We start from the raw sequence: 24623 nt of genomic DNA, 5'->3' as shown, positions 1-24623 counted from the left end.
AATGACACAACAGTGGTGGGTCTCATCAGTGACAATGATGAGTCGGCGTACAGGATGGAGGTGGAGCTGCTCACAGGATGGTGCAAATCCCACAACCTCATTCTCAACGTGGGAAAAACTAAGGAGATGGTGGTTGACTTCAGGAGGGCGGGAAAACAACACCATACACCTCTGCACATCGATGGAGCTGATGTGGAAAGGGTCAGCAGCGTGAAGTTCCTAGGACTCCACCTGTCAGATGACCTGACGTCCACGACCAACACCACAGCACTGGTCAAGAGAGCCCAGCAGCGACTACACCCTCTCCGAAGGCTACGGAAAGCAGGTCTCCCCACTACACACCTACGAACTTTTTATAGGGGGACAATCGAGAGCACATTAACCTACGGCATCACTTCCTGGTTCGGGAGCTGCAAGGCGTACGAACGGCACCAACTAGACAGGATTGCGAAGACCGCCAGCAGGATTATTGGTGCTCCACTCCCTTTCCTGCTGGACATATACAGGAAGAGATGTATCAGCAGAGCCATCTCCGTCATCAAAGACCCCTACCACCCATCGCATCACATATTCTCCATCCTGCCATCTGGGAAGGGGTACAGGAGCATTAGCTGCAAAACCAGCAGGATGCTCCTCAGCTTCTTCCCGCAGGCTATAAGACTGATAAACGAACTTTGCCCCCTGCCAAAGTATCGAGCACCAACCACCAACCTGGACACACTGCAGCAGAGCCACTGTTGTGCCGCTGCCGATTGGAACACCTGTTGATGTTTAGTAGAGAGTAGAGTGTTTAATTTGTCCATGATATATGTATTTTTATTTCTATTTATTTTTTACTGCACACTGAATGGACACTGGTTGAGCAACGTTTTTTTGTTTCCTCTGGGTATGTGAGTACTCAGGAAAATGACAATAAAGATATACTATACTATACTATAATTGCCCAGGGCTAAATGTAAACAAGACTGCTCCAACCTGAAAACAAACACAAATTGCTGGAGTAACTCAGTGGGATAGGCAGCATCTCTGGAGAGAAGGAATGGGTGACGTTTTGGGTCCAGACCATGTGTCAGGGGAGAGGAGGTCTAGAGGAATGGAATGGAATACTTTATTGTCACATGTGACTAAGCACAGTGAAATAAATTCTTTACTTGCAGGCCCAACGTGTACAAATAGAGGGCTAATAATAATAATACAAATGAGGGGGAAGGTGTGAAAAAGACAGGTTTGCAGGGTTGGAGAGCTGGAGGAATCACAGAGGGAGCAGCGAGAGAGGGTGTTACAAAGCTTTTGTCGGAGAGAGGAGGAGAACTTATAAAGTCATAGAGTGATACAGTGTGGAAACAGACCCTTCAGCCCAACTTGCCCACACGGGCCAACATGTCCCAGCTCCACGAAGTCCCACATCCCACCTACACACGTTTGGTCCATATCCCTGCAAACCAGTCCTATCCATGTACCTGTCTAACTGTTTCTGGGATAGCCCCAGCCTCAACTACCTCCTCTGGCAGCTTGGTACATACACCCACCACCATTTGTGTGAAAAAATGTTACCCACTCATGTTCCTATTAAATCTTTTCCCCTTCACCTGAAACCTTTGTCCTGTGGTCCTCGATGCCCCTTCTCTGGCAGGCAAGAGACTCTGTGCATCATGATTTTATACCCCTTCAGTTCTCGCCTAACCTGCCCAGCCAGAGTCTACTGAGGCGGCCGACAGGGGCGCCCTGGTTGCATTGCAACAGCAGCCGGCGCCTCGCTGCCCCAGTGTGTGTGTGTGAGTCGGGACAAGGCGGTCTGTGTGTGCCCGGAGCTGTCGAGTGTCACAGGCACTCCTCTGGCTGGGTGTCTCGGCCCTTTTACCCCATCTCCTACCACCCCTAACGCTTTTGCTTCTCTCCTTCTCCCTCCCTCCCTCTCGCTCTCCCTCCCTCCCTATTCACACAGGGCGACATCGAAGCGGACAGCGAGACAGTGTTCGAGTTGGCTGCTCATGTCTTGCAGGTAAGAGCGGCTCCCGTTCTGCGGGCTTGTCTGTGTGTGTTAGTGTGTGTGTAATAAGCACGGGATCCCCGCTGGTCTCCGGACTCCCCTCTACCGACCCCTCTCCATCCACCCCCGATTTAACTGCCTGTCCCTTTGATAAACCAGTGTGTGTGTGTGTGTGGCCCCGACTCCTTACATCCTGAACAATTGCTGCCAGTCCCCTCTTCAGCCGCCTGTGCGTTCATCTCGTGTCCTTCACACACACACACATGTAAATCTACCATTTACCTGCCGGACCTTTATTTAACAGCCACGCCAGCCTGGAAGTTTTATCATTTTAGTGTGTTTTTTTTCTTAAAGTTCTGCCGAGAAGCTAATCCTTTAAAATTATTTCCCCCTCCAGGAATCGAAGGGCGATTACATCAGGTAAGAAATAAACTGTTGCAGCCATTGTTACATTTTTTGCTGTCGACAACAAGTTGTGGAAATGTTCACGTATTTATTGTGGAAACTCAGTTGGGGGATTGTGAAACTTGAGTAGTTACTCCCCCCTCTCCCCCCCCCCTCGCTCCCCATGTTATTTCAACCCACAGCCCCCGATGCATCATCATGGATGTGCAGCGTTTTGGGCGATGACAGTAGATTTTATCCCCCTCCTCCTGCTCCCATGTTTTACTGTAGGCGGAAGCAATGTGAGATTGTGTCTTGGATCTAGCAAGCTCCCTTTTTTGTGTCAGACTGGGAACAATACAAACCTCTGATGTGTGCTTGCAGCACGACGTTCAAATTCATCAGCTGCTTGGTTTTAGAGCTGGAATTGTATGTGTGTGTGTGTGCAGCTTTCTCTCCCAGTTGCCCTGTTGGGGCCTCACCCTTCATAAACTTGACCTCACGGTTAGTGGGACGCTGCTGTGAGACTGGAAACTGCTGGTGTAACCTGCCCACGCTAAAATGCCAGCATATTTATCCTCGGGGGAGGGAAATAGAAGCTTGGATTGTTGTATTTTACAGTTGATTTTAAAAAGGTTTAACATTTTAGATAAGGATTTTCTATTAAACCGGCCAGTGCATATTAAAAAATAGACACAAATTGCTGGAGTAACTCAGCCGTGACAGGCAGCATCTCTGGAGGGAAGGAATGGGTGACGTTTCGGGTCCAGACCCTTCTTCAGACTGAGAGTCAGGGGAGAGGGAGACAGATAGAGATATGGAAGGGTAAGGTGTGAAAACACAGATCAAAGGGGACGATGATGAAATAAATGTAGAGTGGTTCATTGTTAGCTGAGGGGAGGGTGACAACGAGGCATACAATCATTTAATCAGGAGGACAGTGAAACTATTTGTTTAAGAAGGAACTGCAGATGCTGGAAAATCGAAGGTAGACAAAAATGCTGGAGAAACTCAGCCGGTGCAGCATCATCTATGGAGCGATAGAAATAGGCAACGTTTCGGGCCGAAACCCTTCTTCAGACTATATTTCAGGACAGTGAAACTAGTTGGCGAACTAGGATGGGGGAAGGGACGGAGAGAGAGGGAAAGCAAGGGTAACGGAGAGATCAATATTCAGACCGATGATAGACACAAAAAGCTGGAGTAACTCATTAGACAGCATCTCTGGAGAAAAGGAACAGGTGATGTTTCTGGCCGAGACCCTTCTTCAGACTGAAACGTCACCTATTTCTTTTCTCCAGAGATGCTGTCTGACCCGTTGAGTTACTCCAGCTTTTTGTATCAATCCTCAGTTAAAACCAACATCTGAAGTTCCTACTCAATATTCATACCACTGCCCAAGCGAAATAAAAAATACCTTGTTAAAACAGGATTATTGGTTGTATGAGAAACAAGCCCACTGCCCCATTGAGGCTTGTAACTTTATTTTGCCTTTCCCTGTAAAAATATGCAGCTGTGAATTTAAAAAAAAAGTCTCACCACCAAAGTCTTTGCCCTTAAATAAAACTCTGAATGTCAAACTAAAATAAGCACCATGCAATTTATTTTAAATGTAAGAAACCAAAGGACTTTGTAAAGTAATCTTGGAGGAGCCAAAGGATTGTCACACCCTGTTTGTAATGGAGAGTGATCATAAATTGGGTGTGTATATAGTTCACAAGCTGGTTTAAATTTGGAGTTCATACTCGAATTAATCGTAAATTTGAATTTCCAATTGAATTTAAATAGGTAATTTTTAAGCTTTAGAGTCCTACAGTGTGGAAACAGGACATTCAGCCCAACCTGTCTACGCTGAACAACATATCCCATCTACACTACCACTTGGCTGCTTTTGGCCCGCTTCCCTCTAAATCCATCCTTTAACGCAGCACAAAAATTCTGAAGATTTGGTTTCCTATTCAGAATTTACTTCATCAGACATTAGATTCTAGAGATACAGCACGGAAACAGGCCCTTCAGCCCATCTAGTCCACGCCGACCATCATTTGCCCCGTACACTAGCAATTCTACACACTGGGGACAATTTACCAAAGTCAATTAACCAACATACCTGTACGTCCGGTTTTCTCCCACACTTCGACGATGTGTAGGTTAATTGGCTTTGGTTTAAAAAAAAAAGCAAAATGTCCCTTGTGTGTGTAGGATAGTGCTAGTGTGCGGGGATCGCTGGAGGGGCCGAAGGGCCTGTCTCCACACTGCATCTCTAAACTAAATTAATCGTTATCCCCAAATTCACTTTTAGAATCCAATTATCTGTCATTTACAAACTGATTGTGGGAAATTGGTTACACATCTCAGCATCATCTTGGAGGACTCCTGACATTGAGAAAGGCATAACTCAGATGAAGGTCATTCTTTCCCATTGGTAAAAGTCCCATTAAAATGGCCCTTGCGTTTGGAGTTGAGGAATATTCAAATCACTACAAAATTAGGTCAGGCCCTTACCCTGTAGGATTCAGCAATGCGTTAATGTGTAAATCTGTTTTGCAAGTGTAATTAATAACTAGAAAGGGGACAGTTTCCAGGGAATTTTGAACAAAAGCCTTACCACATGCATGCTATTTTTATCACAGTGATGGGACAGCATTCACAATGTTAATTGTCTGAACAAGGGGAGGACATTGTGGAATATAGATTGATATGACCACTTCTCTCTCTACCTAATCAGCAATTTTGTGGAATTATTGGATAGGTAATGTGTACTTGAAATATTTTAATTATGGCCATTATCTTTTTTTTTATAAAGCGAGTGAATATATGTGGTGTATTGTGCAATTCGTAATACAGGTCCACCACCAATTATTCTGGCAAATGGTGGTCTGGCACCTCCTTAAATCCGGACAGAATTACCAGAGCGCACTTGAAGTCCTCCCGAAAATGTGGTGCCCAGGCCGGGTGAGGCGGCCGATCTCGACCTCATCGGGACTTCCGCGGCCGATTGGTGGGCAGAATTTACCCCCCTCCCCCGCAGCCTGGGCTGTGGAATCCTGACCGGTCGGAGCCAGCAGATCTGTCCCTACAGCCGACTCCCGAGGCTGCCTTTGGTTCCAGTGCCGATGGACTCCTCTCGGAGGCCGTGACCTCTGTTGGACCGGCAAAATGGATGATCCACCAAGCTCTGGAACCAAGGGTGGCAGATAATCAGTGGTGGGCCTGTATCAAATTGTTCATGCCATAAGCATAATGGTATGGATGTGGCTTTGTGTATAATAATTTAAGGTCCAAAATAATACCTAGTTGATGGAATTTATCTTTATAGACTTGCTGGCCTTGGTTTTTGAGGTTTCCTTTACTTTGGTGGCCTGCATCACCCTTGATAATCCTCCCAGTCTTTAACACAAGAGGGATGATGTAATTTCACTGGATGATGTTTGCCGACACCATTCCTGCTCTCTACCACAATCTGCCATCCCAGTTCTTTCCCCTGTCTCGAATTCACCAATGGTAAAGTTGAGACACAAGATAATGCAGATGCTGGAATCACGAGCAAATCACCATGAGCTGGTCAGGCAGCATCTGTGGGCGAAATGGACAGGCGACATTTCGGGTTGGGACCCCTCCTCAGACCCTGTCTGAAAAAGACAATGATGATGAAGAAGGGTCTCGACCTGAAACGTCACCTCGTCCCTTTCTCCAGAGATGCCGCCTGTCCTGCTGAGTTAACCCAGTTTTTTGCGTCTATCTTTATTTTAATCCAACATGTGCAGTTCCTTCCTGCACATGATATGGCATTTTAAGTCTGCAGCAATACTGAAGCATTAGAGGAAAAATAGTGACAATCAATTATTCCTTTCAGTTTCGGTTTTAGTAAAGCTATTTGTAACATGCAAAAATGAATTTGATATTTTCACTTATAACAGTGGGTGGCACAGTGGTAGAGTTGCTGCCTTACAGCGTCAGAGACCCGGGTTCGATCCTGAAAAGGATGTTGTCACACATCAGATGACCTAATTTTCCAGACTGTGTCTGGAGCACAACAATAAGGTTAACATAGAAAACATAGACTGCCTGAAGCTGTGGGACAATAAAATATTGTAGCCTATAGTTTAATAAATGTGTCGGAAGGAACTGCAGTGCTGGTTTACACCAAAGATAGACACAAAATGCTGGAGCAATTCAGTGGGACAGGCAGCATCTCGGGAGAGAAGGAGTGGGTGGCGTTTCGCGTTGAGACCCGAAACGTCAGCGGTAGAGTTGCTGCCTTACAGCGAATAAAGCGCCAGAGACCCGGGTTCGATCCCAACTAAGGGTGCTGTCTGTACGGAGTTTTTGCTTTCTCCCCGTGACCTGCGTGAGTTTTCTCAGAGATCCTCGGTTTCCTCCCACACTCCAAAGATGTACAGGTTAGTAGGTTAATTGGCTTGGTAAATGTAAAAATTGTCCCTAGTGGGTGTAGGATAGAGTTAATGTGTGGGGATAGCTGGTCGGCACGGATCCGGTGGGCCGAAGGGCCTGTTTCCGCACTGTATCTCTAAACTAAACCAACCTTTAGACTGAGAGTCTGGGGAGAGGGTGTCTCGAAATATGGAAGGGTAAGGTGTGAAAACGACAGATCAAACCAGACGATAATAAGGAAATGTAGAATGGTTCATTGTGTAGGAAGGAACTGCAGATGCTGGTTTACACCAATGATAGACACAAAATGCTGGAGTAACGCAGCCATTCCTTCTCTCCAGAGATGCTGCCTGTCCCGCTAAGTCACTCCAGCATATTGGGTCTATCGAGAATGGTTCATTGTTAGCTATGGGGAAGGTGACATGGAGGCATACAATCAGCAAATTACTCAGAAGGACAGTGAAACTACACGGAGAACAGGGTGGGGGACGGACAGGGAGAGAGGGAAAGCAAGGGTTACTTGAAGTTGGAGAAATCATTGTTCATTTCTATAGTAGAGGGGAACTAAGACCCACTTCAGTCTGAGAGTGGCAGTAACTATTTCAGCCAGCCCCTGTCTGGATCTTTCTGAATGAGGATTTTGTTGGAGCCCCTGGCTCCTGTTAACAACTTTGTTTAGAGTTTAGAGACACAGCGCGGAAACAGGCCCTTTGCCCACCGAGTCCGCGCCGACCAACGATCCCCGTACACTAGCACTATCTAGCACACGAGGGATAATTTACAATTTTTACTGGAACCAATTAACCTACAAACCTGTACGTCTTTGGCATGTGGGAGGAAAGCGGGACTCCGGAGAAAACCCACGCAGGTCACGGGGGAGAACGTACAAACTCCGTACAGACAGCACCCGCATTCAGGATCAAACCCGGGTCTCTGGCGCTGTGAGGCAGCAAGTCTACAGCTGCGCCACCGTGCCGACGCTGGTTAGCCCCGTAAGTTAATGTCATTTAACCTAACATTGCATCTGCAAACGAAGTTGGCCAATATCTTCTACAATGAATAATTCTGGCGGCAACTCGACCGCTGGGCCACTGTGCCACCTCTGTGTGCTGTACGTTTGTTTGGGGTGCGTGTAGTGCTGTGTTGCCTGGATCATACTAGTGCTGCTGCTGCTGTTGATGTGCCCTCTGTACTCCTCACTGAACTGGTTTGATCTCTAGCCTGTTAATGGAGTGAGGGACTTGCTGGACCATGAAAGTGTGTGTGTGACCTGACTGTTAATGTCTGCTGTTGCTGATAGTTCACAGCGTGTCGAGGCTACCCATTTCTGAGCTGTTCCACATCCCTCCCATTTAGCATAATTGCAGTGGCTGAACGCACAATAAAGTGGCGGCCCTGTTTGTTTCATACCCTTGGCTCACCCCACCCCCTCCCCTCCCCACTCCCTCTCTAATTTCTAAATTTCAATACTTAACCCTTCCCCGATATCTGATTTCAGATGGACTTTTTAAATTTTTAATCAAAATTTATGTAAAAAATATGTTGCAGGAACAATGCAAAAAAAATATTCCGCCGTTCTCAGAGGCTGTACCTCATACATAAACACACAATTTTATCCCCCGCGACTAGTGGGGACAAACACCGTTGAAGCAGGCCCCTCTTCAAGCCAATAATTTAGTGTCGTCATGACTTGGGTGTCTCATCCTCTCTCACCTCAGCCAGCACGAGAGTGCTATTGATCCACACTAATCAGTCAGGAATCCCAATTAAACGTTCCTATAGCGGTGCCTACACATGACAGTGCAGGAGCGATGAGGGAGAGAGAAAAATGGCAAACAAAGAAAGGGAAGTCTGAAGAAGCGTTACGATCCAAAACGTCATGAATTATTTTTCTCCAGAGATGCTTCCTGGCCCATTGAGTTTAGATTTTTAACTTGGTTTAGACGTACAGTGTAGAAACAGGCCCTTCAGCCCACCGATTCTGCACTGACCAGCGAACCCCGTACACTAGCACTATCCTACTCACTGGAGACAATTTACTTTTATTTTAGCCTAAGCCAATTAACCTACAAACCTGTATGTCTTTGGGGTGTGAGAAGAAGCTGGAGCTCCCGGGGAAACCCACACGGTCACATAGAGAACACACAAGCTATGTACAGACAGGATCCCATAGTCAGGATCGAACCCGGGTGTCTGGCCCTGTCAGGCAACAACTCTACCCCTGCGCCACCGTGCCACCCAGCACTCCAGCACTTTGTGTCTAATGCAATCCCCTTGTAACAATAAAGAATGCCCTTTCTGCCCTCTGAGAAAGAGGTTGTGCAGTGGTCCTTTCAACAAATCTTCGCATTTTATGTGTAATAATCCATTTTGGTTTGTGCTTTTTATATTTGCACAGTGTGGGAGATAATACTATCCTATTGATCATTGCAAATAACTAGCATAAGGCTTTTTTCTATCTTTCTTGGAAAGTCTGCATGGTGAAGGCAGCTGGGGGAAAAAAAGGGGTAATGTGTGCCCAGATGACTTGGAATTGTAAAGATAATAATAATATTTGTCTGCTAAACCACTCAACTTGGTCACTAGTTTAGCTTATTGTCAAGTGTACCGAGGTACAGTCAAAAGCTTTTTCATTGAGTGTTTTCCAGTCAGCAGAAAGACTATCAGAATAGTACTTCATTTGCCAAGTCAGTCATACAAATAAAAAGCAACATGAACACACAAAACACATTTTAACATAAACATCCACCACAGTGACTTCTACACATTCCTCACTGTGATGGAAGGCGAAATAAAGTTCAAGCCCCTTCTCTTTATTCTCCCGCAATCGTGGGCCTCGAGCCCTCCGTTGACGGGATGATCTTAACTCCCGTAGCGGCGGCGGTTGGGCCCTCCGCGTCGAGGCGTTCAGCTCCCGCATCGGGGGGATGTCAGCTCCCCTGCGCCGGGCGGTCGAACCTCGTGTCAGGGCTGGTCGAACCTTCTGCCTCGTTGGAGCTCCCGACTCGGCCTCTCCCGAGACTGCGAGCTCTTGATGGTAAGTCCGCAGGCCACGGTTGGAGCGATCCCAGGCAAGGGATCAGCTCCGATGTTAAGTCCACGCCTCACGTGGGGCTCACGACAGTCCGAGGAGGCTTTCTGCTCCATCGATGGAAGGCCGCAGCGCGCCTGGAGAATGCAATCTGAAAATTAAACACATCTCTGGCAAGGTAAGAACCTTGAAAAAAGGTTTCCCCCGACCCCCCCCCCCCCCCCCCCACATAAGACAAACCGGAGAACTTTTAATAAATATTTAAAAATTTAAAAAGATGAAAAAACGAACAGACTGCTGACGGAGCTGCCATCGTATAACGCCCCTGGTGGTATCCAAGATTACAATCAAGCTGTCCACAGTGTACAGTTGCATGATAAAGGGAATAACGTTTTCGCAAGATAAAGTCTAGAAAGGTCCGATTAAAGATAGTCCGAGGGTCATTAATGAGGTTAATGACCGCTCTCTAGTTGAGCAGTAGTTTAGGACCGCTCGCTAGTTGGTGACAGGATGGTTCCTAGCTGGGAAGAAACTGTCCCTGAATCTGGAATAAAATTGTCCCTGAAAATCCTAGTTTGTCCAAACGCTCCATATAAACAATACCCTCTAATCCAGACAGCTTTCTTGTCAAACACTCCTCCACATACGCCCTGTCATGGGGCAACCAGAACTGCACTCAATTCTTCAAATGCGGCCTCACCAAATTTTTATAAAACTGCAACATAACTTCCTAACTCTTATGCTCAATGCCTGACCAATGAAGGCAAGGCCACCATGGGCCACCTTCACCGTTTCTTCAATCGACACAAAATGCTGGAATAACTCAGCGAGTCAGGCAGCATCTCTGGAGAGTAGGAATAGGTGACGTTTCAGGTCGAGACCCTTCTTCAGACTGGTCTTTTGAGGTTATCACTTCTCTGCTGCATTCACTGATACAGTATCTGCTGCGTTTCACCAAGTGGGGAGCGTGAAAGGAAATATTTCTGAAATGGAGTTAATATTCAATACATACGTTGAAAACAAGCTCAAATGGTTAATTAAATTACAACAGGACCACAGGATAGAATTACTTCCATATTTTAGTTTTAATAATAAATTGCCAATGTATAAAATTGAATTCAATTAAATTCCTCAATAACCCTTTATGTCCCCTCCCCTTTCCTTCACGTTTGCTAAACCACAAAGAAATGCAGTGTACAACTGATTGCAAAGTGATGCACAAAAAGGCCTTAAGCCACATTTGCATTGTGGTTCAACCTGAGATCATGTATCAGAATGTGACCCCCCTCCCCCCCCCCCCCCCCCACATGCCAATCTGCTCCACTGCTCCACAGTTTAGCTCCGCTATTAATATAGAGAGATGGAGAACTAAGCTATGGGACAAGCTTCAACATTTTCCAGACATCCTAGATGCAGATTTTCATCGATGGATTGAAAGATACTACAGGCTTTTCAGCCCACCGAGTCCATGCCGAACATCGATCAATCGATTGAGTCTGAAGAAGGGTCTCGACCCGAAACATCACCCATTCTTTTTCTCCAGAGATACAGACTACCCCCCTGAGTTACTCCAGCATTTTGGGTGTCTTATCTTCTGAACATCGATCACCCGTTCACAATAATTCTATGTTATCCCATTTCTGCGTCCGCTCCCTACACATTGGGGGCGATCCACAGGAGGCCAATTAACCTACAAACCCGCACGTCTTTGGGACATGGGGGAGGAAACCGGGGCACAAGAAGGAAACCCCTGCGGTAGCGGGGAGAGCGTGCAAACTCCACACAGACAGCACCCAGGGTCAGGATTGAACTGGGGTCTCTGGAGCTGTGAGGCACCACAGTCACTGTGTGATCTTCCATTCTTAAGGTGTGAAGCCTACCTCACACTTTATCTACCTCAATGGGGACCCTCGGACTATCTTTGATCAGACTTTACTGGACTTTATCTTGTGCAAAACATTATTTACGCTATTCCCTTTATCATGTGTCCATACACCGTGGTTGGTGCGATTGTAATCATGTATTGTCTTTCCACTGACTGGTTAGCACGCAACAAAAGCTTTTCACTGGGTACACGTAACAATAAACCAAACTCATGTCATCTCTCGCTTCTGGAGAGTACAAGTGTAAATGTTAGATTAATGGCATTTGTTGTCCACCATCCCCATCATTTGATCGCAGGTTTGTTCAATGCAACCTGTTGATTGGGGAAATAGACACAAAATGCTGGAGTATCTCAGCGGGACAGGCAGCATCTCGGGAGAGAAGAAATAGGCGACGTTTTTGGGTTGGGACCCTTCTTCAGACTCGACCCCAAACGTCACCTGTTCCTCTTCTCCACGGATGCTGTCTGGCCCACTGAGTTACGCCAGCATTTTGTGTCTATTTTCAGTGTAAGCCAGCATCTGCAGTTCATTCCTACACCTTCGATTGTGGAATTGCTATAAACGGCAATGCTGTGACGTAGTCTGAGGGCCAGTGTGTGTCGGATATCATGCTGCTAATATCTTCAAAGCAGATCCATGCCACCTGGAACAACAATGGATTGTGCAAACACCATTTTGAACAAGCAGCTCTTCAATCTCGTTTCTTGCAATTTTCCTTCCCTTGGTGCTTGGTACGGGCTGCCCTAGTAAATCAATTTAATGATCATGACAAATAGACCAAGTTACTTATCTCCTTTGTGGCCAGAAAGCAGGGTTATTTTTAACTCTGACACTAGTGTACATATCCTGGCCTTTTCTTACCGCCAATGTCCTCCCCTCTACTTTCAGTCTGACGAAGGATCCCGACCCCAATAGTCACCCATCCTTTTTTCTCCAGAGATGCTGCCAGAGCCGCTGTGTTACCCCAGCACTTTGTGTAAAGCAGCATCTGCGGTTCCTTTCTACACAATTGTGTATATAGGAAATACTAGCACTACCTTTGGATGCATTTACAAACCATGTTCTCGGGGTATCTAAATCTAAATTTTATTAGTTACTTAAGTTATGATATCGGATGGAAGCTGCATACCAAATCTCGTTGCACCTATGTGCAATGGCAATAACAGATATTATTATTATTATTATTATTATTATTTGAAAATATTCCTTTTAATTTGACTTCAATCTTCTGCTGTAGCTTTTTTTTTATTGAATGGTGTCATAAAGACACCAACATAGGGTGCATTGCAGCAAATAAATTATGTTAAAGTTGCCCACGCCGACAAACTTGTCCCATCTACACTAGTCCCACCTGACTGCGTTTGGCCCACATCACTCTAAACCTATCCCATCTGTCTACCTGTCTAAATGTTTCTTAAATATTGCGATAAGACCTGCCTGAACTACCTCCTCTGGCACCTCGTTCCATGCACCCACCAACCTTTGTGTAAAAAAAGTTACCCATCAGGTTCCTGTTAAACATCCCCCCCCCCCCCCCCCCCCACTCATCTTAACCCTATGTCCTCTGCTTCTCGACTCCCCTACTCCCCTACCCAATATATTTCCCTCATGATCTTGTACACCTCTATAAGATCAACCCCTCATCCTCCTGCGCTCCAAGGAATAGAGTCCTAGCTTGCTGAACGTCTCCCTGTAACTCCTGGTAACATCCTCGTAAATCTTCTCTGCAACCTTTCCAGCTTGACCACATCTTTCCTATAACATGCTGCCCAAAAATTCTCTAAATCTTCTTCAAAAAGAACATACCAAAGAGCAAATGATTGCAAGGAGACCTATTTCTACCAGACAACAGCAGTCCTAACTCACTTGGGGAATTCTGAATTTGACCTAGTTTAGAAGTGGCTTCTCATAATGTAAACCAATCCCTCATGTCGGATAGATGAAATAATCTTGGTTTGTGTTTGAATAATTTCCATGTGTAAACCAGTGGTAATTATTCTCTGATAAATGTGGTTCCATGGTTTAGAATGTTCTCGGCTGGTAACATTATTTGGATACAACCCTCTTACATTGATGCTTAAAAAAAACTGTGTGCATCTTTTCAGTGTGGTCTGCAAGGAATGTACTTATCCCTTTTGAGCCTGGGTTTATTTTGAGCTTCCAGCTTGCACCTCCTGTATAATGTAGTGGGATGGCAAGCAATGTTCACACCAGATCATGTCCAAGAAAAGCTTTCAAGAAAAATGAGAGGGGAAAAGTTTAAAGGTGATTTACAAGGCAAGTATTTTTTTACAGAGTGGTAGGTGCCTGGAATGTGCTTCTGGGGAAGTGGTGAAAGCAGATACGATCGCAACATTTAAGAGGCATTTAGACAGAGATAGAGACAGGCAGGCAAATGAGGGATAGAGACCACATGTAGGCAGATTTTTCAGTTTAGTTTAGGGATACAACGCAGTAACAGGCCCTTCGGCCCACCGAGTCTGCACTGGCCAGGGATCCCCGCACATTAACACTACCCGACACACGCTAGGGACAGTTTTTACATTTATACCAAGCCAATTCACCTACAAATCTGTACGTCTTCAGTGCATGGGAGGAAACCGAAGATCTCAGAGAAAACCAACGCGGACACAGGGAGAAGGTACAAACTCCGTAAGATGTGCGGTTGTGGCCCTTGTGGCTAGGGGGATCAGGGGGTATGGAGAGAAGGCAGGTATGGGATACTGAGTTGGATGATCAGCCATGATCATATTGAATGGCGGTGCAGGCTCGAAGGGCCGAATTGCCTACTCCTGCACCTATTTTCTATGTTTCTATGTTTAAATTGGCATCATAGGCTAAAGTGCTTTATTATTATATGTGGTAGAGCATGTCACCTTCCTCCCCCTGAGGTTCATTGCAGTTCCTGTATTCCCCCAAATAGAAACATCCTTGTGGTATCAATAAGGGGCAGGAGGATGCAGCAGTATAGTTGCTGCCTTATGCCCCTGTCCTACTTTGGAACCCTCTGGAGACTTTGCGCCCCACCCAAGGTTTCCGTGCGGTTCCCGGAGGTTTTTGTCAGTCTCCCTAATGGTCGAAAGTGGTTTCTGCTTCTTCTATGTTCCGGCGATTATTTCAAAAAATTCAAAACCGGCCGCGACTAAAAATAGGTTGCCATTTTTTTTAAAATCGGTGATTTTTTAGTCAAAGCCAGTTGCGATGCTTGTTGAAGGTGGTTGCCGGAGGTTGCAGGTAGTGGAAGGTCTTACCTTCCAGTGTTAACAAACAGCAATATTTTGTAGCACATGGGTACTATGTGGAGGATGAAAGGAAAATGGGGGACTATGTGGCTCCTGTCACTGACAGCAGGGCACATTTGCAGTGTAATTCTGGGTATGTACCTCTACAGCAGGGTCGGTGACCTTGTTCTGCATGGGGGCAGGGACGCATGTCTGTGAGCGGCTGGCGGGCCACATCTATCACGAGTACACATGGATCCCGCCCCCATCCCACCCCGGATGGCATGCATCAAATCTCGTGTTCACAGAAGGTGCGCGGCCGTTTCGACGGCTTTGCGCAGGATGTGGTACAGACAGAGCTCGGCCGTGCTCGGGGCAGGCGCTTGGCGGGCCAGATGATTACGGGAAACAAAATCCGCCTGCGGGCTGGATGATTTCGGGTTACGGGCCGCATTCGGCCCGGGGGCCGAATGTTACAAACCCCTGCTCTTCAGGCAAGGGAAACCAGCATGAAAGTGGTTTCCATTGAAATAAATGAAAGGATTCATGTGTAGATTCATTTTCATTTTAAATTTAAATTTATACTAAAATGGTGGCATGCTAATTTTTCTTATGTAATTGAAATACCCTTGCTGTCACTTGCAACGTGTGAAAATTACAATCTGGAATAGATACAGGTATATAACAAACCTATAAATAATGTGTAGGAAGGAACTGCAGATGCTGGTTTACACCGAAGATAGACACAGAATGCTGGAGTAACTCAGCGGGTCACGCAGCACCTCTGGAGAATAGGAATGGGTGAAGTTTTGGGGTCGAGACTCTTCTTCAGACTAACAACATTCCACTATTTAAGCATATCTTTCTTCTTCGAAAGTGGGAGAATTACAAGTGAGAGAGCAAGGTCTTATTTCTCTTGTATGTTCTGTGCACTGATAGTCAAATAAAATAACAGCTGAACAACTATTAAGTAATGAGTCTGATTTCTTTTGACCTTTGCCTCCACGACAGTGACTTTGTTGGTACGAGCATTTACAGTGAAATGCATTTAGACTTTAGACTGTAGAGATACAGCGCGGGAACAGGCCTTTAGTCCACCGAATCCGCGCCAACCAGCGATCACTATCCTCTATACTGAGGACAGAGTATAATTTTACTGAGGCCAATTAACCTACAAACCTGCACGTCTTTGGAGTGTGGGAGGAAACGGGGGCACCCGGAGAAAACCCACGCAGTCACAGGGAGAACGTACAAACTCCATACAGACAACACCCGTAGTCAGGATCGAACCCGGGTCTCTGCCGCTGTCTACTACTGATGCGCCACCGTGCCACCCTTACCTCTTCTTCGGATAAATTGCTATCATATAACTTGAATCCATGCAATTCCTTACACTATATAACCAATCGTTACGTGAACTTTAATTCAGATAGAAGACGGTTTCAACAATGATTGTTGGTGAACAGGCATGCTTGCATTTAGTATAAGCTTCCTGAAAGGTTTAGTTTCAGCTTATTTGAAGTTTTCATGGTGACATATTTCCGAGGGCTTGCAACAGTGTGAACTTCTGGGTGGAAGATAGCAGCTGATTGCCAGGAATATGCAAAGCAGATTGTAAGGACATGGTGTCACGCTGGTGCTCGCTCGGTGTCGAGTTATTACTGTCCTTTTGGCAAATTGAGGAGGTGGGAGCCTGTTTATCTGCCACTGGCATCAAACTATAAAGTGATTACAGTATAAAACATTTATACTCTGCGGCTTTTGATACTGCCTGGTTCTGTTAATAATTCCCTGAACTATCCCCTTCCCTGACAAAACGCAGGTGCACAATGCAATGATATCATTGCACAAAATTGCTATCAAAATAGTTTATTTTTTAAATTAAAAACATGGTGATTATTAGGTTGTGCAGGATAAAGGCAATGTGTTTGATGCAATAGGGCGGCGTGGTGGTTGAGTTGCTGCCTTACAGCACCAGGGGCCCGGGTTCAAACCTGGCTACGGGTGCTGTCTGTACGGAGTTTGCCCGTTCTCTCCGTGACTGCTTGGTTTTCCTCCGAGACTCCAAAGACGTACAGGTTTGTAGGTCAATTGGCTTGGTATAAATGTAAAATTGTCCCTAGTGTGTGTAGGATACTGTTAATGTTCGGGGATCGCTGGTCGGTGTGGACTTGGTGGGGCGAAGGGCCTGTTTCCACACTGTATCTCTAAAACTAGATCTAAGTGACTCGCTATTTCCCCTCTTCTCCATTCATTCACTTTGACAGTAACAAGCTTGGCACCTGTTGGTGGAGGTTTCCTCTAACGCATTAGTTAAATTGTTTGTTCTTTTCATTTAACTTCCTCATTGCTCAGTGATTTGTGCTTGTGCTTGAATTGGAAAGAAAAGCATTTAATCCAGTCGCCATCGGGTATTCTCAGCCGAGACAGACGCATCTCCTTCACGCTTGGCCTGGTGTTTGAGCATAGACATTAAATAAACTTTGATGATATTTGCAGCCCGCGTTTCCTGGATACTCAATAGCCCATTCTAATGCATTGATCTATGATTAGAGTCATTCATACAGCACGGAAACAAGCCCCTCGGCCCAACGCATCCATAACTGAACAAGATGCCCCATCTAGGCTGGTCCCATTTCCTCGCCTTTGGTCCATATCCTGCTAAACCTTTCCTATCCACGTACCTGTCCAAATGTCTTACAAATGTTGTTATTGTACCTGCCTGAACTACTGTACCGCCTCTGATATGCATTCCATACACCCACCACCCATACTGATCATGTGAAAAAGTTGCTCCTAAAGGGCCTGTCCCACTGTACGAGCTAATTCAAGAGCTCTCCTGAGTTTTAAAAACAAATCAAACTCGCGGTAAGCACGTAGAATGTACGTTGCGGGTACGTTGGAGCTCGGGACGTCTCTTAGCGGCTTGTAACGCTAACGGCAGGTACTCGGGAAACGCGGTAAACTCGTGAAGATTTTTCGACATGTTGAAAAATGTCCACGAGAGCCCTGAGTACCTACGAGCGGCTATTACCGTAATTCTCCGAGTTCGAATCAGGGGAAACTCGGGAGAACTCTTGAATTAGCTCGTACAGTGGGACAGCCCCGTCAGGTTCCTAGTAAATCTTTCCCCTTTCACCATAAAACTATATCCTCTGGTTTTTGATCCGGTAACTTTGGATTGAACTGTGTGCATTCATGCTACCAAGCTGTTGTTTTCAATTCAGCATTCCGTGTATAATATTAGTCATAGTGGGTTACTAAGTATTAATTGTCAGTTTAAAGGAACTGCAGATGCAGTATGTATCCAATGAGGAAGATCCTTGGATGCTGACAAAAGGGACATTTCTACTTGTCTAACGAATGAATACAGATCACCAACTCTGCCAGTACTATAATACACAGTAAAATATTGTCTCATGCTTCTGAAAAGCATAACGTTGCACGTGCTGCAAATCTGAAATATAAACCTTTCATTTTCTATCCCCACCTCTTCTCTGCAACCTAAATGCACACCTATTTTCTTGTCGAGACACAGAACTGCAGATGCGGGTTGATACCAAAGATAGACACAAAGTGCTGGAGTAACTCAGCGGGTCAGTCAGTATCTCTGGGGAAAAAGGATGGGTGATGTTTTGGGTCGGGATTATTCCTCAGTCTGAAGAAGGGTCTCAACCTGAAACGTCACCCATCCTTTTACTCCAGAGATGCTGCCTGGCCCACTGAGTTACTCCAGCGCTTTGTGTCCAACTTTCTCATTCCTATTTTCTCACCATTTTTCCTAGTTCTGGTGAAATGTTAACTCCGTTTCTTTCTCCACAAAGATCGTCTAACTTGTGTATCTCCAGTATTTTCTGTTCTTATTTCATTTCCACGGTGCCTATGCATCATTTGCTGTAAGGAACAAAAACCTCCCATCTTCAGTTAGAAAATGTTTAACAGGGCATGTAATATTAATTTAATATTAATTTACGTGCTGATCAATGTGGCTTTAACAAAAAGGGAAACTAATTCTGAAAGAAACACCTCCTGGAATAATTTATACATTATTCCAAAGTTGGCTTCAAGCACAGTATGACATGGAGCCAAATTATCTGATTGTTCTCATTAGTATTTGTGAAACTTTGCTTTATGGCTCCTGCATTTGGACTTTAGACATACAGCGTGCAAACAGACCATTCGGCCCACCAAGTCCGTGCCGACCAGCGATCACCCCATACACTGGCTCTATCCTACACACACTAGGGACCATTTTACAGAAGCCAAATAACCTACAAAAAAAACTGCACGTCTTTATAGTGTCGAGAACCTGGACATAACCAAGCTGTCACAGAGAGAACGTACAAACTCTGTACAGACAGCACCCGTGGTCAGGATTGAACCCGGGTGTCTGGCGCTGTAAGGCAACAACTCTACCGCTGCGCCACCTTCCCACTCAGTCCTTTTCATTTGCTGAATGAAAAACGATTAATGATCAGAAAAGTATTTAAAGTACTTTTAATTCAGTGTTGTTACATTTTTATGATTCATATTATTTTTTATGTTTCATTTTGTCACTAATGATGATTAGTTTCTGGAAATAATCAAGTGTCCCTTTTTGTGTAGGAAGGAACTGCAGATGCTGGTTTAAACCGGAGATAGACACATAATGCTGGAGTAACTCAGCGGGACAGGCAGCATCTCTGGAGAGAAGGAATGGGTGATGTTTCGGGTCGAGACCCTTCTTCAGTCTGAAGAAGGGTCTCGACCCTAAACATCACCCATTCATTCTCTCCAGAGATGCTGCCTGTCCCGCTGAGTTACTCCAGCTTTTTGTGTTTATCTTGTGTTCCTTTTTTTTTCTTCTGTGGGTTATGGGCCTGTCCCACGTAGGCGATTTTTTTTAGGCAACTTCCAGCGACGAGTTTGTCGCCACATGTTCGCCGGTGGTCACCGTGGGAGTCGTCTCTTCAGTCGCACAAAAAGTCGTTGCGTCTTTCTGGTCACCGCTAAATTTTCAATATGTTGAAATTTTTTCGCCAACAGTGGGTTCGATGCCAATGAGCCTAGCTTGACTTCTCCTGACTTAGATTGTCACTGGTTTTTCGGCGACCTGCTACGACTATGACATTTGCCGGCAGTTGCCTTAAAAATCGGCAAGTGGGACAGGCCCGTTAGAATATTCTTGGTACTGCATTTGTTGAACAAGCGTTGAAACATCACGGTGTCAGTTAATTACCACGTCAGTTGATAATTTCCTCTAAAATCATGCAGATAAGGACTATAGAATGATTGTAATGTTTTGTTTTACTTATACCATATGTTGTCCAATGTAAACCCTTGTAGCTGTGATCTGTATATGACTGATGTAAAGTTTGACTCGCACTTTTAGGAATCTCAAATAGTGTGTAGAGGAAGTTTCCCTCTGGTTTATACACATTCAATGCATTGTTGCAAAATAAAGTCCATCAAACTCAAATTACCCTGCAGTTTGCAAAGGACCGCAGTGCTTTCATGGACTTCAAATTCTTTGAGAGATGCTACTTCAATATTGCATTGTTTCCACTGTGCTCACAAATCCAGCAATGGAGAAGTATAAGTGAGTTTAGTTTAGAGATACTGGGCAGGAACAAGCCCTTCGGCCCACTGAGTCCACGCTGACCAGTGATCACCTCATACAGTATCAGTTTCAGCGCTATCCTCCACACTAGGGACAATTTACCAATTTTGACGAATTCAATTAACCTATAAACCTGTTCGTCTTTGGAGTGTGGGAGGGAATCAGAGCACCCGGAGAAAACCCACGCGGTCACGGGAAGAAAGCGCAAACTCTGTAGTCAGGATTGAACCTGTAGTCAGGATTGAACCCGGGTCTCTGGCATTGTAAGGCAGCAACTCTACCAGTGCGCTACTGTGCCAAAGGAGCTAGGAGAATTGCAAATCTCCACACTGAGATCACAGGAACTTGAAGTGATTTATTTCAGATTTAGATTAATTTATTGTTATATATGTCAGGTTGCAATGAAATTCCTGTTCGCTTGAAGCTCACAGAGTAAACAGTACACACACAGTGATGACAAGCACAGCAATAAATCACATGCAAACAGCAGTATGATGCAAGGCTGTAGCGCAGTCTGAAACTGTGGGAAAATAATTGAAGTACATTAACGGAATGACCAAATGAAGTAACCATGGAAACAGAAAATAGGTGCAGGATTGAGGGGGGATCTAATAGAAACTTACAAAATTCTTAAGGGGTTGAACAGGCTAGATGCAGGAAGATTGTTCCCGATGTTGGGGAAGTCCCGAACAAGGGGTCACAGTTTAAGGATAAGGGGGAAGTCTTTTAGGACCGAGATGAGAAAAACATTTTTTACACAGAGAGTGGTGAATCTGTGGAATTCTCTGCCACAGAAGGAAGTTGAGGCCAGTTCATTGGCTATATTTAAGAGGGAGTTAGATGTGGCCCTTGTGGCTAAAGGGATCAGGTGGTATGGAGCGAAGCCAGGTACAGGATACTGAGTTGGATGATCAGCCGTGATCATATTAAATGGCGGTGCAGGCTCGAAGGGCCGAATGGCCTACACCTGCATCGATTTTCTATGTTTCTATGTTTCTAGGAGTAGGCCATTCGGCCTTTCAAGCCAACACCACCTTTCAATATGATCATGGCTGATCATCCAAAATCAGAACCCCGTTCCTGCTTTCTCTCCATATCCCTTGAACAGATCCCTTGAACTAATTTGTTCAGAGGCAATAGTTAAGAATAAGAGCATGTGGCATAATCTCCGGAAAGGGGGATGTGGAAAAAGGTGATTGTTCCAGGAGTTGCATCGCAGCAGGGAAGAAGCTGGTCTGAAGTTTGGATGTCCAAGGTTTATAGCTCCTGGATCTTCTAATGAGAATGATCCCGGCATCTAATTTGTGAGAAGCACTGAAACCAGTGGAGAATGTGTTGATGAGGACATGAAAAGCTTTGTAAAGACTTTATGGTGCTGGTGAAGCATTTGGAATATTCACTCCTGCTAACCTTTCTGATGGGAATGACAGATTATTGCGTTAGCCATTACAAAAAGTCAAACTCGAGGTGTGAAACAATTCACTTACAGAGTTTAAGTCATGCCAAGCAGTTTAATATGCTGTTCCTTCCTACACATTTTGCCGTGCTCCACTGTGAAATCTCCTCAAGGTATGTCTACTTTGAAGAAGTTCTCCACTCTCTGAGTTCTTCAACACCCTCTCTCACTGCTCCACCTCTGATTCTTCCTGCTCTCATTCATGTACCTTTTCATATCTCTGGAAGACACAAAATGCTGGAGTAACTCAGCGGGACAGGGCAGCATCTCAGGAGAGAAGGGATGGGTGACGTTTCAGGTCAAGAACTATGCAGTTTTGGTCTCCAAATTTGAGGAAGGACATTCTTGCTATTGAGGGATGGCGGGATAATAGCAACACCAGTCTTTATTTGCCTGTTTCTGATCCATATCTCTCCATTCCTAGCCTACCTATCCAAAAGTCTCGTAAATGTCACTGTCATAACTGCCTCCACCACCACCCCCGGAAGCTCGGTCCAGGCACCCACCTGTGTCAAAAGGAAACTTGCTTTGCACATCGTTGAACAATGCGTTTCTACCACCGCCCTTTACCTTCTATCAGTAAGGCTGCCTGAATCGACACAGCCAAGTTACTCTTAATCCCGTGCATCTTGATCACCTGGATCAGCCTACCATTGGAGACTATCCAGCACCAAATTAATATTTTTCACCAATATCCTTGCATACAATGTACATTTGTGCTTCACTGAAAGATCTATTCCTGTACTTTAATCTTTGACGTCATTTACTGAACTTTCTAACTCTCCCGTTAGATTTTATTATCTAATTATACTTGTAAAGTTGTTTCCTTTAAAGATCAGAAACTCATAAACTGAGGTCAATAGGCAATAGACAATAGGTGCAGGAGTAGGCCATTCGGCCCATCGAGCCAGCACCGCCATTCAATGTGATCCTGGCTGATCATCCCCAATCAGTACCCCGTTCCTGCCTTCTCCCCATATCCCCTGACTCTGCTATTTTTAAGAGCCCTATCTAGCTATCTATCTAGAATGGCCTACTCCTGCACCTATTGTCTATTGAAACGTCACCCATTCCTTCTCCCAGAGATGCTGCCTATGCCGCTGTGTTACTCCAGTTTTTTGTGTCTGTCTTTGGTTTAAGGCAGCATCGGCAGTTCCTTCCTACACAGTTTGAAACGTCTAATATTTTGCCCGATGAATATGGGTGTATTCCATGCCGTATTAATTCCCGGCAACGCCCAAGCAACCAAGGTGATTCTGCAGTGAGCCGCTGTGTGATACAGTCGATCTTACGACGCATTGTATTGAGAGCAGTCAGCTGCTGCTGTTTGAGTTGGTGGGTAAACAGTCGAGAGCCTGTGCGACTATTTACTTTGCTGGAATGACAATGTCGCTCGGCTTTTCACCATTCCGGGAGTTTCAAGGAATCTACACACCACTCGGGTACATTAGTGTGGATACTTGGAAGGGAACAAAGTAAATGCACAATTATTATATGTGGGCGGGTGGGCAAGAGGAATATGCGTGCCCAGGCCCACACATACAAGCAACATGCTCAGTGGTTGGTGTGTTTTGAAAGGGTGGGGGTAGTTTGGACCTTGTAGATGTGGGGAATGTTACGTCTCTGCTGGCATCCCCACCTCAAAAGGGGGCTGTTGACAAATTTGTACACAATGAATAGTGAGACATACCAGTTGTTTCAAACTGCGTGCATTCAGTCCATAATAGCGGTGTTGGTGGGAAATAGACACACAGAGCTGGAGTAACTCAGCGGGTCAGACAGCATCTCTGGAGAACATGAATAGGTGTTGTTTTGGGTCAGGACCCTTGGTGGAAAATAGTTTGCTTTATACGAAGGCTCTTGCCAATGCTGAATCAGCTGAATGTGTAATCAGAGCTGGCAGGTCTCCTCAGAGAGTAAAATAAAGAGGAACTAAAATAGATTGTGCTTATTAAGTAGCCATTCAGCCCATCTGATTCGTGCTGGCTCCCAAGGAAGGAGTCTCCATTTGCTATATTCTCTTCCTGTACTCCTGCAACTTGTTCAATCTCATGTCATTTAAAGACATTTGGACAGGTACATGACAGGTAGGTTTTTAGAGGGACATGGGCCAAATGCAGGCAGGTGGGACTAGTGTAGATGGGGCATCTTGGCCGGCATCAGCAAGTTGGGCCGAAGGGCCTGTTTCCACGCTGTATGACTCTATGACTATGACCCTAAGCATGTCCATTAGCTTTGCTTTGATTTGATTTTACCATCAACCCACAGTATAATGGACCGTTCAATTAACCTCTCCACACAATATTGGGATGTGGGTGGAAACGCAAGCACCCAGAGAAATTATATATAATGGAGAGAATGTGTAAGTTAGATACCTAACCAAGAATGGATTAATTTAGCATTGTTGCAAAACCTAAAGAACAGCATCAATGTTAAACCTATTGTGTTAATTAATTGAATAATGAATTCCAGATCTTCCTGTATTTTGTTAGTAAATTGGTGTTGATTACAATCTAGACAATGGGTAATCCCCCCCCCCCCCCGCCTTTAAAATCAGTTCTAATATTATTGTAGAAACAGGGAACTGCAGATGTTGGTTTATAGCAAAGGTAGACACCGAGTGCTGGAATAACTCAGCGGGTCAGGCAGCATCTCTGGAGA

The 24623-nt window shown here is 45.2% G+C and overlaps 1 protein-coding gene across 1 annotated transcript in view; it reads left to right on the top strand.

Annotated features, from left to right (window-relative positions):
* Nucleotides 1-24623, top strand: part of frmd4b (FERM domain containing 4B) — a 174625-nt gene that overhangs the window by 82207 nt on the left and 67795 nt on the right. The window contains 2 exon segments of the mRNA XM_033037349.1: nucleotides 1946-2002; nucleotides 2388-2410. Of these exon segments, the coding sequence (XP_032893240.1) occupies nucleotides 1946-2002; nucleotides 2388-2410 (80 nt within the window).

The sequence above is a fragment of the Amblyraja radiata genome, chromosome 18, assembly GCF_010909765.2.
Source record: "Amblyraja radiata isolate CabotCenter1 chromosome 18, sAmbRad1.1.pri, whole genome shotgun sequence".
NCBI lineage: Eukaryota > Metazoa > Chordata > Chondrichthyes > Rajiformes > Rajidae > Amblyraja > Amblyraja radiata.
This window is presented reverse-complemented; position numbering and strand designations above follow the sequence as displayed.